The sequence below is a fragment of the Syngnathoides biaculeatus genome, chromosome 10, assembly GCF_019802595.1.
Source record: "Syngnathoides biaculeatus isolate LvHL_M chromosome 10, ASM1980259v1, whole genome shotgun sequence".
Taxonomy (NCBI): Eukaryota; Metazoa; Chordata; class Actinopteri; order Syngnathiformes; family Syngnathidae; genus Syngnathoides; species Syngnathoides biaculeatus.
Genome location: NC_084649.1, coordinates 3,901,915 through 3,914,303, shown reverse-complemented (window position 1 = coordinate 3,914,303; position 12,389 = coordinate 3,901,915). Strand labels below are relative to the sequence as shown.

The following is a 12,389-nucleotide window of genomic DNA, read 5'->3' as shown; positions in this document are numbered from 1 at the left end:
ATTGTGTAGCACATTTCAGAATTTATAATAAAGTACTAATGAAGAGTGTTGTAAGGAAGTGAAGAAATGGGTCCAAGCGGGATGGAACAATTGGTGGAAGGTGTCTGGTGTTCTATGTGACAGAAGAGTACCAGTCAGGATGAAGGGCAAAGTTTATAAAACAGTGGTGAGGCCAGCCATGATGTACGGATGAGAGACAGTGGCTCTGAAGAAACAACAGGAAGCAGAACTGGAGGTAGCAGAAATGAAGATGCTGAGGTTCTCGCTTGGTGTGAACAGGTTAGATAGGATTAGAAATGAGGTCATTAGCGGGACAGCCAAAATTGGATGCTTTGGCGACAAGGTTAGAGAGCGCAAACTTTGATGGTTTGGACATGTTCAGAGGCGAGAAAGTGAGTATGTTGATAGAAGGGTGCTGAGGATGGAGCTGCCAGGCAAAAGAGCGAAAGGAAAACCAAAGAAAAGTTTGATGGATGTGGTGAGGGAGGACATGAAGACTGTGGGTGTTAGTGAGGAAGATGCCCGAAATAGGCATGGATGGAAAAAGATGACACGCTGTGGCAACCCCTAACGGGACAAGCCGAAAGAAAAAGAAGAAGAAAGTACTATCTATTGTCTTAAATTCACATCGTATTTAGTAGCCAACATGAAATCTAAATCTATTTTGCATTTGAATGTGAAAAATAACATATAAAATTAAACCTGTCATTTCAACAGTTGGACTCCCACTAAATTACAATGATTTATGATCACGTCTCATTTTGAACAAATCTAGTAATTTCTAGAACAATAACTGGAAAACTGGAAAAAAGTAGGCTGAACCTAATCAATCGGAATTCCAGATCTGTTATTTTCTACCAACACAACAAGTTTGTGAATAGGATGCTCAAGTATGGATGGATTAGTGAGCCTTTTACCGTTTTCCGCAAATTTTTTGTTCCCCATTTGTATGGTGCCTTTTCGCACCAAACCATCATAATCGGTTTGGACATTCACCTCTCTTCCCTATCTCCATACATTGCGAGTAGTTGCTTCTTTATTGAGAATGACAATATCTCCAATTTTCACATTACGTCATGGAGACTGCCATCGTTGCCTGTCAGTGATGTTTGCCTGATATTCTTTGTTCCACCTACCCCAAAAATTTTCTGACAAGTACTATAACCTGCGCCACCTCTTCTTGGCGTAGATGTATTCCGCGAGAAATTTTCCTGGAGGAGAAGAGGAACAGAGGTTTTCAGGGTGAGCAAATGGTTTGGTATAAGTGGCTCTTCACTTTTGGGATCACTCATGCTGTCTGTAGTGGGTGGGAGACTGTTTATTATTGACACAGCTTCACAGAAAAACGTTCTCAAGGAAGCACCATCCAATCTCCCAGAAGTCTTGGATAGGACTCAAGTCATCACACTTCTCACTGTCTGAATCAGTCACTCCTGTACACCTCCAATATGACTGTCATCCGGAATATTCAGAACAGTCACACTGGTTCTCTGCTAAATAAGTAGCAACTCGATCCATGTCTTTTAAAGCCTTTGAGAGTTCATCCTTGGCTTCTACAAAGTTTGTCCCTTGATCAGACCTGATCTCCCTTAAAGCTTGAATGGGTACGAAACATCTCAATGCATTAATCAAGACAAATACTGGTTGTTTGTTTGTAAGTGCCCTATGATTGGCTGGTGACCAGTTCATGGAGGGCCCTGCCTCCTGCACGAAGATAGCTGGGATAGGCTCCAGCACTCCTGTGACCTTTGTGAGTATAAGCGGCTCAGAAAATGGATGGATGGATGGATGTTTGAGGACACAGAAATGAGATGAAATCATGAGACTATGGAATGTAAAATGAAATAATGGATAAAAAGTGCAGAACTCTCTCTTCACATCTCTAAAACATTGCTATATATTCATGTCACTTTTTATCTTAAATTCACTGTACACATCTGTCTGCAGAGACAACTTGGAGAACACTTCTGACCAGCACCTTAGACTTATATCACATTCTCATACTGTAGACAGCACTCTGTTGTAACCATTTGCGACTAAATTTTAACAAAAATAGATTATCATAAAATAAAAATAAAAATAATAAAAATAAATAATAATTCAAAAAGACTGACTACCAACGAATCCAAGTTGTAATGTGCTTTTCGCGGAATTTCGAGTTGGGTAGGCTCCAGCTGCCAATGACCATGAACACGATAAGCAATATAGAAAAGGATATATATGATTCCATTTCACCCAATCAGTTCTGTCCTTTTGTACCGTAGCACAGAGAACATCCCATATCATCACAAGAAAACCTTTGCAATAAAAGTAGGAAAACGCATCAATTGAGTCTCCAGGCTAAATCATTGATCGATTCAAACAAAATGGGCAGATTCACATTTGGCAACTGCCAAATGAATAAAATGGGTTTAAGAAGTCATCTGTTAATCTTGAGAAGAACCAAAACAAGTTAACATCCATCCAATCATTTTCTGAGCCGCTTATGCTCACGAGGGTCCCAGTACCACTGGAGACAATCCCAGCTGTCATAGAGCAGGAGGCAGGGTACAGCTTGAACTGGTTGCCAGCCAATCGCAGGGCACATGGAGACAGACAAAAATTGCACACACACAATCAAACCTAGTGGCAATTTAGAGTGTCCAGTGAATGCATGTTTTTGGGATGTGGGAGAAAACCAGAGTGCCTGGAGAAAACCCACACAGGCACAAGGAGAACAAGCAAACTCCACACTGAACCCCGGTCCACACAACTGTGAGGCCAATGCTCTATGTCTGCGCCACCCTGCCGCAACAATTATCACTTAAAAATAGTTACAAGACACAGATTCATGTGTGCCACCAGTGGCCAAGAAAGTTTCAGCAATATCACCTCTCTCGGGCATCTCATTCAGCATTGTAAACAACATGCATCAGTCCATTCATTCTCCAAGCCACTTATCTTCCCGAGGCTCATAATAGTGCTGGAGCCTGTCCCAACTACTCTCAGGCAAAAGGCGGACTACACCCTGAACTGGTCGGCAGTCACTGGGCAAATCGACAACATCACTGAGCGGGAATTGAACCCATGCTGCCCACACCAAACTCAGGCATGTGTACCACTACCCCATCAGTGACTCGTGAAAACAACGCCTGATATAATTAACCTATTTTAGTCACATCCTCAACTAATTAACAGAAAGCACTCCCTGCAGCAGATGCTGGTAAATGATTATGAAGCAGAACTGTGCCGGATGCAAAAATTGACAAATGAGTTTTGACATGAGGCTGTCTTCAAAAAGGTTGCACATTTGTTGCCATGGTGTGTGACACACAGAATTGAACTGTGGAAAAGCATGTTTTCTAAGAGCAGTGAGGCCACTGGTGAGTGGCAAACACAAGTGACCTGGCAAGATGATGACGACTGAGGTCATGAACCACAGCCTGATGTCTTTTTTTTTTTTTTTTAAACACGGAAGCACACGGTCTTTAAAAACGAGCTGCTGCTCAGCCTACTTCTACCTCCTAGTTTACCTGACACCGCCCCCCGCTCCGCTCTTTAAATGGTACACTAATAATTACAAAAAAAAAAAAACACACCCCAACTTTATATCTGCGGGCTTGATTGGTGGACCACACCCGTAATTTTATATCTGGGGGCATGACTGACCACACCCATACATTTTTCAAATGTGAGTGACTGGTAATGACCGCAAAATGAGCCAGTACTGTATTGTTAAATTAAAAACCTTTTGACTATCCACAAACTGTCATTCATGTGAGTGCCCTTTGGAGATCAACCAAAATTTAGGGAAAATATGCAGATTTAAAAAATGCTTGATGATTCCCAATAACAGATGATTATTATAGGACCGAATATGTAACCTTTCCAATAAAACGAATGGAAGAAACGGAAAAAAGTCAACCGCATTAAAGGAAAAAAGTCCAAGGTGAAATTGGTGTAGCATTTGTAATTTGCAATTTCATTTGGCAATTGAAACACATAACAAAAATGTACCAACAAAGACCATCTCAACCCTGCTCAGTGGGTAAAACTTCAGTTGAGTATGTTAACCATGCAAAAAGTGGGACGTTTTCATATTCTGTCATGGCGGGGCCGGAGAACATGAGGGAGGCTAGGTAAAAAACGCGGAGGACCCAAGTCTAGGGAAGCAAGGAGGCAAGTCAGGAGTTTCAAAATATTAAATTTTCAAGAAAAGGCAACTAAACCTAAACAAATAAACCTGCAACTGTGGAAAAAAAAACCATGACTGGTGATATAACTGATGTGACGCAGACACGCAATAACAATGGACTGACAAGAACTGAAAGAAACTACGGAGCCAAATACACAGAAAGATCTGGACAAGAGTGGCTGGAGGGAGCTGATTGGCCAATACAACGTAGGAGGTTCACAAGAACAGGTGATTACCAATAACAATGAACACACAAGACATGGAACACAGGAAAACATGAAACAAAACCTTCTTTTCCTTTCGGCTTGTCCCGTTAGGGGTCGCCACAGCGTGTCATCTTTTGCCATCTTAGCCTATCTCCTGCATCTTCCTCTCTAACCCCAACTGCCCTCCTGTCTTCCCTCACCACATCCATACACCTTCTCTTTGGTCTTCCTCTCGCCCTTTTGCCTGGGAGCTCCATCCTCAGCATCCTTCTACCAATATACTCACTCTCTCGCCTCTGAACATGTCCAAACCATCGAAGTCTGCTCTCTCGAATCTTGTCTCCAAAACATCCAGCTTTGGCTGTCCCTCTAATGAGCTCATTTCTAATCCTATCCAACCTGGTCACTCCGAGCGAGAACCTCAACATCTTCATTTCTGCCACCTCCAGTTCAGCTTCCTGTTGTTAAAACATGAAACAAAACCAATCTAACCAAAACCTAGACCATGACAGATTAAGATTTTTGGAACAGCTGCTGGAAATGGGTGAAAGCCAGAACTGATAACTGATCTATGTGAAGGAGATGTGCTGCAATGCTCAAGACAAACAGATATTGACAGGTTTTCTAACTCCCACAACACAATTCACATGGAAAGCCCACCATAATACAGGAAAATTAAACATTTTTGAGGGGCCTTATATTGCTGCACACCCCTGCAATAACAGTGGTACCTGTCATGGCCATGGGGGAATTGGCCTGGCCACCGCTCCGAGCGGTTTCATCTCTGACACCTGTCGCCAGTCCCACCTTTGTCACATGAGGCACTGTGATTAGATTTAGGTTGGAGTTTTGTCACTGCTTTTTCCCAGTTCATTGAGTATGCTTTTCTGCATCCAGGGTTACTCCACCACTGCGCCATTATATTCCAGTCAGACTTTTGGTTATGTTCTTTAGTTGACTCATAGTCATGACATTGCTTCCTGTGTTTTGGATCCTGCTTTCTTGGACTGTGTTGTCGTGCAGAACTTTCGTTTTATAATAAAACCCACTGAACATCATGTCCTCTTCCGGGAGTCCTGCATTTGGGTCCGCCCGTGCATCGTTGGTTCGTGACAGAATGAACTGGCCAGAACAGAACCCAGCAGTGAAGACGCGGAGTCACTGGGGACGTCGAAAGGGACGCCGCCTGCCTGAGGTTCAACCATCTCCTATCCGGGTGGGCTCCATTATCTCATCTTCTTCTACCTTGCCTCCCGCACTGCCCGTGTACCATGAGAACGTCCCAACCACGACCCGCTCGCCACCACCTATTGTTTTAGATTCAGATTTTTTCGGATTACGAGGAAGACTTAAATTTACATGACCGATTGCCCGATTCTGAAATGGACAATGAATTTGAACTTTCCCTCCCGGTGATGAGTCTTGAGGAGTTTCTTTCGTGGTCCTACGCTTCCCGCTCCTGTATGCCTTTGCCCGATGAATCCAAGTCCTCTTCCTCTAATCCTTTTTTCAAAACCAGTTTGGCCATCTATCAGGGTCCTCCGCATGGCGGACACAGGAGACGCCCAAGCAGGGTGCCGCCTGGCGTCTCCCGTAACGCGGCGACCAAGACAACCAAGCCGGCATTCCGCTCCAGCGACGGCCGACTCTCAGGCGACTTCCCCCAACTCTTCACCGATGACTGAGTTGGTGGGCTCCGAGTCGTCAATCTTTGAAATTGCGGATCTTGTGGATGGGACTCAGCGACAATTGGACATTGTCGTCCTGGGATGGCCACAGCTGTTTTGAGCCCGTGCAGCAGTGACGAGCGACCGTCTGCCAAGCCACGCCCGCGTCACGGTAGCAAGAGATCCGCTACCGAGCCAAGCACATGTTGTGTTGGCAACAGACTTCCTGGTGAACCATGGCCACGTCGCAGTAGCAACTGATCTGCTACCAAGCCTAGCCCACGTTGCGGTAGAAACCGACCCGCAACCAAGCCAAGTCCAGGTCGCAGTGGCGACTGAATTACTGGCAAACCACGCTCACACCGCGTGAGCAAATGACCCGCTACCAATCCAAGCGCACGTCGCTGTAGCAACCAACCCGCTACCAAGCCAAGCCCATGTTGCGGTGCCAACTGACCCACTGCCACGCTACACCCACGTTGCAGTGGCGACAGACTTCCAACTGAACCATGTTCCTTTGAACCATGTTCCTGTCCAGGCAGTGGCGAAGGCTCATCGGCCGCTCTACGTTCCTGTCCAGGCAGCGGCGAAGGCTTGTCGGCCACTCCACGTTCCTGCCCAGGCAGCGGCGAAGGCTTGTCGGCCGCTCCACGTTCCTGCCCAGGTGGCAACAAAGGCTTGTTGGCCGCCCCATGTTTCTGCCCAGGTGGCGACGACAGCTCGTCAGCCACCCCACGTTCCTCTCCAGGCGGCGGCGACATCACGATGCCCCTTCGTTCCGGTGCCAGCATCAACAGGTATTTGGCAGTCCTACATTCCGGCCGCCCATTGCTCCTGCTTTGACAGCGACCCGTCCTCGGCCGGCCCCCGCTCCTGTCTCGACTGCAACCGGCACGCGGCAGCCTCATGGTCCTATCTTGACGGCGACAAGTATACGGTCGTCTCACGCCCCTGTCTCGAAAATGGTCGCCTCCCTCTCCTGGTTCAATGCCGACCGGTCCGCGGCCGTCTGACCACGCTTTAAGGGTTACCGATCCCCAGCCGCCTCACGACTAAGCCTCGCTGGCAACCAATCCCCGGCCGCCTGCCGACCTAGCCTCGGCGCGTCCGATCCACGGCTGTCCCACGACCAAGCCTCGATGGCGACCAATCCCCGGCTGCCTCCCGACCTATTCTCAGCTGCAACCATTCCAGGGCCGCCTCACGACCAAGCCTTGGCAGCGACCGCCCCACAACCGCCTCACGGCCACATTCTGGGAGGTTTTCATCCGGAGCCGTCACCTGCTCCCGTCTGGTTCCTGCTTCGCCTTTGTGTTCCTCCTCGAGAACATCCTCCCGAATCGCCCCGCAGGGACCCTTGTGCTTGGCATCCTGGCCGACCTCCTCACCTGCTCAGCCGGACGCCTCGTTTTGGGTGACCTGGCTACCAGACGTACTGGGATTGGGGGATTTGTGCCCCCCGTGCTCCCTTCTGCCCTACCCTGGTCATGTTTTTTTTTTTTTTTTTTTTTTTTGGTTTTGTCGCATCTGGGATCCGTGCCTTAAGGGGGGAGTTTGTCATGAGCTAGGGCTGGACCACGGCCAGGGGGGAGGGGGGCATGGCCTGGCCACCACCGCACTGAGCGGTTTCATCTCTGACACCTGTCGCCAGTCACACCTGTGTCACATAAGGCACTGTGATTAGACAGTGTATTTAAGTTGGAGTTTTGTCACTGGTTTTTGCCAGTTCGTTGAGTATGCTTTCCCACATCCAGGGTTACTCCGCCACTGCGCCATTATAGTCCAGCCACGCTTTTGGTTATGCTCTTTAGTTGACTCAAAGTTATCGGACAGTTTCCTGTGTTTTGGATCCTGCTTTCTTGGACTGTGTTGTCTTGTACAACCTTCGTTTATAATAAAACCCACTGAACATCATGTCCTCGTCTGGGAGTACTGCATTCGGGTCCGCCCGTGCACCGTTGGTTCGTGACGGCACCACAAGATACAGAATTTTTGTTCAGCAAATAGCTTCAGTGTGCAGCAGGCAGGCCTGTCATGATATATATATATATGCATTTTTAAAGACGAAACAGTATATTGCACACATCTGTTCTGAATTGTGCACATGTACACACCCGATCACAATACATCCCCTCACATGCAAACAGTTGATTAGAGGTCCTTATTTGAAATGATTTCAGTAAGAAAGACAAAAAAAAAAAAGTCTTCATGTGTGGTTGGTCCAGTGAAGACGAGCCTTTCGCCTGTCAATTAGATATACTTTGACATTAGCTGTATTCAACTATTGGCTGAATAATGCGTGCCACTGACCTTATGCTTAATAAACAGTTAATGTCCCTGTGTGTTTAATTGGGGACTAAAGGCCTCTTTATACTTGTGCGCGCGCATTGCATCACCTGATCGACACATTGGGCCACACAGCCCCAGTGTAACACTTGACGTGCACAAGGCAGAAATTGTCACCGTGCACTGAATGCCACGGAGATTATCTCTTGTGATTGGTCTGTTTCTGTCACAAACTGTGATTATTTACTCAGCTACTCAGCCACGCATACCACCTACGCTACTGCCTTCTTGATTGATTTCGCAGTATAGTTTAACGCATCAACTGGTCATCTAGGTCCATTTATTCTAGCAAGCAATGTTGCACGGTCGTCATTATTTTTCCTATGTTCCTTGTTCCAGAAAGTACAAACAGCTGCCGGAAGTGGTCACAAAATGTAGCGGAAACTCCACCCTGTGATGTTGTAGTCAATACCAGCTGTAGCGACACTTCTGACTTGGAGGAGAACTGCAGCACGCTTTCAAAAGAGCGTGCGTGGGTTCTGCTCGAGTATAAAGGCAAACTGCACGTGGGATGGCCGCAGTGACGTCAGCGTGCTTGCCACCCACACAAACCATAAACACATTACAACTCAGAGCAAACGGCCAATGTTTTAAATGACATTTCCACTGTGGAGTGAGCTCTTTAAATTCTGAACTCGTCAACTATGGGGCTAGTCATTAGCTCATGAGCTACCAAGTTAGCCTGCAAACACAACAAACAGTTAACATTCTTTGAGTGTCTCTATGAGCTGTATCTAGGTTTTGCACAGTGAGTGGAGTATTGGAGGGAGTCATCACCGGCAAGAGTTCCCCAGCATTCCATGAGCCCACTCCAGGCTAATGACACAGTCATCCAACTTGATCACTGTGTAATACGTGTGCTGGCTCACCAGAACAATGACAATTTATTGAGTCCATTTTATTTTTTGATAAGTCAATATTGTGACTATCAAGACAGGCCTAGCAGCAGGCTTAACGTATCTTTACTAATGCTTGTTACTAAAACTTCCAAGTCAATTAGATAATTAAAATTTACTTCAGTTTTGAGGACTCATTTTTCATTTCATATTTTGACAACATTTAAATACAATAAACTAGGCACGTTTTGGGTTTAATAGAACAAATGACACATGAATTAATGTGGACTGGACAGTCTGCCATTTATTGTCGAAGTGAAAAGACTCACCTCCATGGCAAATGTAGAAAGGCAAATATAAAAAAAATGCAGGCTAAAGTGCCTGCATCACTGTTTCACACAATTACAGCACCACCTAATCATCTCTCTTTACATACAGTACATGTGTACTAGTCTGTATCAAATTGTGAACAATTTTATTTTTGGTTAATTTTATTGTTCTGGGGAACCGTGATCAAATCCCACCTCACCTATCTGGAGTTTGCATGTTCTCCTCATGCCTACGAGGGTTTTATCTAAGTAATCAAGTTTCCTCCCACATACCAAAAATATGCATTGAAGACTCACAGGTGTGAATGTGAGTGCAAATGGTTGTTGTTGTTGTTTTTTTTATATGAGCCCTGCGATTGGCTGGCGGCTAGTTCTGGGTATACCCCGCCTCTCACCGAAAGTCAGCTGGTATAGGCTGATCATACATTGTGATTTCTGGATTTTTCTTTTCAGATTATCTCTCTCACAGTGTACATGCACCTACGATGAAAATTTCAGATCCCTCCATGATTTCTAAGTGGGAGAACTTGCAATATAGCAGAGTTTTCAAATAATTATTTTCTTCACTGTACATATATACAAGATGCTTTACAACTCGAGTAATTGCCTGGGGCAGTCTGACGGAAGTGTGGCTGCCATTCTTGTGTCCCCTCCAATCACCACCAAACATCCAACAACATTCATTCCTAGGCATCGTGGGTACGTTTCTTACCCTAAGGTGCTGATAAATCCACTGGTCGAGCCCTCTGCATATAGGGAACAAATGTCCCCTATATGGAGGAAACTGGACATCTTTTCTGACATAGCTTCTCACTTTCAACGGCGCCTGAAAAGACCACCAGAAGTAGATAACCACAATCAGATTACTTCCAAGTACCAGTGTGGAACAGTTTGCAGTAGTGAAGCACGATTTGGGAATTTTACTAAACTAAATGTTTTGTTGTTGCTTTTTAATGACAAAGACATAGAGATATTCTTAAATTAAAGAAATATGAATTCGATTATACTATCCATTTGAAAACTAAGAGAGTGTTTTTTTGGTGTTTTTCATGCCACATATAGGTGTCAAGGACACGGCATCAATACACATATACATACCATACACACACACACACCACACACACACACATATATATATCAAAACTGGTAACTAAAACATAATGTATGTTTTGTGCATTGGAAATTTAATTTTTTTTAAATATTCAATGTAAAATATGTAACATTTAAAAATGTTTACATCTGACTAATTAGACAGATTAATTGATTATTTTAAATAATCTTTAGTTGCAGCGTATGGATTGTGATATTAGGGCAAACTAAAACATAATAGCCAATAACAGTAACCGGAGAGGAACAAATAAAGTCTTAACATTCGTGACGCAACTTTCTAGATTTCCCGTCAACATTAAATAATACCCAGTACATAAGTACATAAATACACAAATACAGACACGGTCCAACTGTGATCTTGAAAAAATTGATCTTGGTTCAATTTTTCACAACTGGCGCTCCCTGTATTTTTTTTTTCTTTATTAATACAATCGTACACAAACACAAACGCACGCGCACGCACACAAACGCGCGCCCACGCACACATACTGGAATAAAGACATAGAATTCAAAAACAATAACAGTGTCGGAGATGGAAACTAGCCCATGGTCTACTTCCTTCACTGGGATACTAAAGCTCAAACAAACTGAAAGGTGGGGACACCATTACCTGGACAAAATTAAGGGAAGGCAGCAAACCAGCTAAGGAAACGAATGCTAATCGGGTCAGGACAGGATCAATTCCACTGTGCTATCCCCGGTTAAGTCCCCATGGTGGTGAAAGTCCAGGTACAGGGAGCGAGTGAACGTTCTTCCAGCTGGAAAATTGCTCGGTTACAATCCGCTTTTACTCCTCCACATGTCAATGGTGGACCGCCCCTTTATTAGAAATTTATACTGCAATGGTGATTCATGGGAAATGTAGTTTTTTTTTAAACGCTGTCAAGTAAATTGCCACAATTAAAAGTCCATTTGGAGCACGTTGAAATATGCACGTTGTGGGTAAACGTGTACATTTCAGAATATTTTTAAATAAGCACCTGATACATTTGATGGGCAGAGCACTAACTGAAACAACGAGACAACGAGATATACACGAGCCCTTTAAGGATTTTTTTCCACTTCAAAATCAGAAACAGAATCACCCCCAAAGATGGTGATGAGCCAGATGACTGTGGTGTCATCTGTGAACTTCAGGAGTTTGACAGCCTTGAGGTGCAGTCGTTCGTGTAGAGTAAAAAGAGCAGTAGGGAGAGGACGCAACCTTGGGATGCCTCGGTGTTGATGGTGAATGTGGATGAGGTGGTGTACTCCATCCTTACCTGCTGTGCCCTGTCTGTCACAAAGTTGTAGAACCACTGGCAGATGGCAGTGCATTGGCCTCACAGTTCTGAGGACTGAGGTTAAAATCTCAGCCCGCCTGTTTGAAGTTTGCATGTTCTCCCTGTGCCTGCGTGGGTTTTCTCGGGCACTCCGGTTTCCCAAAAAGATGCATCCACTAAGGACTCCAAATTTCCCCCGGGTGTGATTGTAGGTACGACTGTTGTCTGTCTCCATGTGCCCTCCGATTGGCTGGCAACCAGTTTAAGATGCACCTCCTGCCCAAATATAGGTGGAATAGCACTCCCACAACCCTTGTGAGGATAAGTGGCTCAGAAAATACTAAAAGAACCTATATGTTGATAAAGTTCAAATTTAATTGAATCATGAAAAACGTGACAAGAGAGCTGAGTTTGTTCAAATCTGACTCTGATTACATACAACCCAATGGCCCAAGAGTT

General features: G+C 45.0%; 1 protein-coding gene across 17 annotated transcripts in view; it reads right to left on the bottom strand.

The window, feature by feature from the left end:
• The window catches only part of itpr1b (inositol 1,4,5-trisphosphate receptor, type 1b), a 135,008-nt gene extending 123,549 nt beyond the window's left edge, over positions 1-11,459 (bottom strand). For all 17 annotated transcript variants that reach the window (XM_061831424.1, XM_061831426.1, XM_061831428.1 and 14 more), the window contains exons 1-2: positions 11,279-11,459; positions 10,271-10,384 (exon numbers count right to left, since the gene is read on the bottom strand). In XM_061831424.1, coding sequence (XP_061687408.1) covers positions 10,271-10,362 — 92 coding nt within the window. In that variant the 5' untranslated portion in view covers positions 10,363-10,384; positions 11,279-11,459. The remainder of the gene's footprint in view (positions 1-10,270; positions 10,385-11,278) is intronic.
• Between the last annotated feature and the right edge of the window lie 930 nt (positions 11,460-12,389).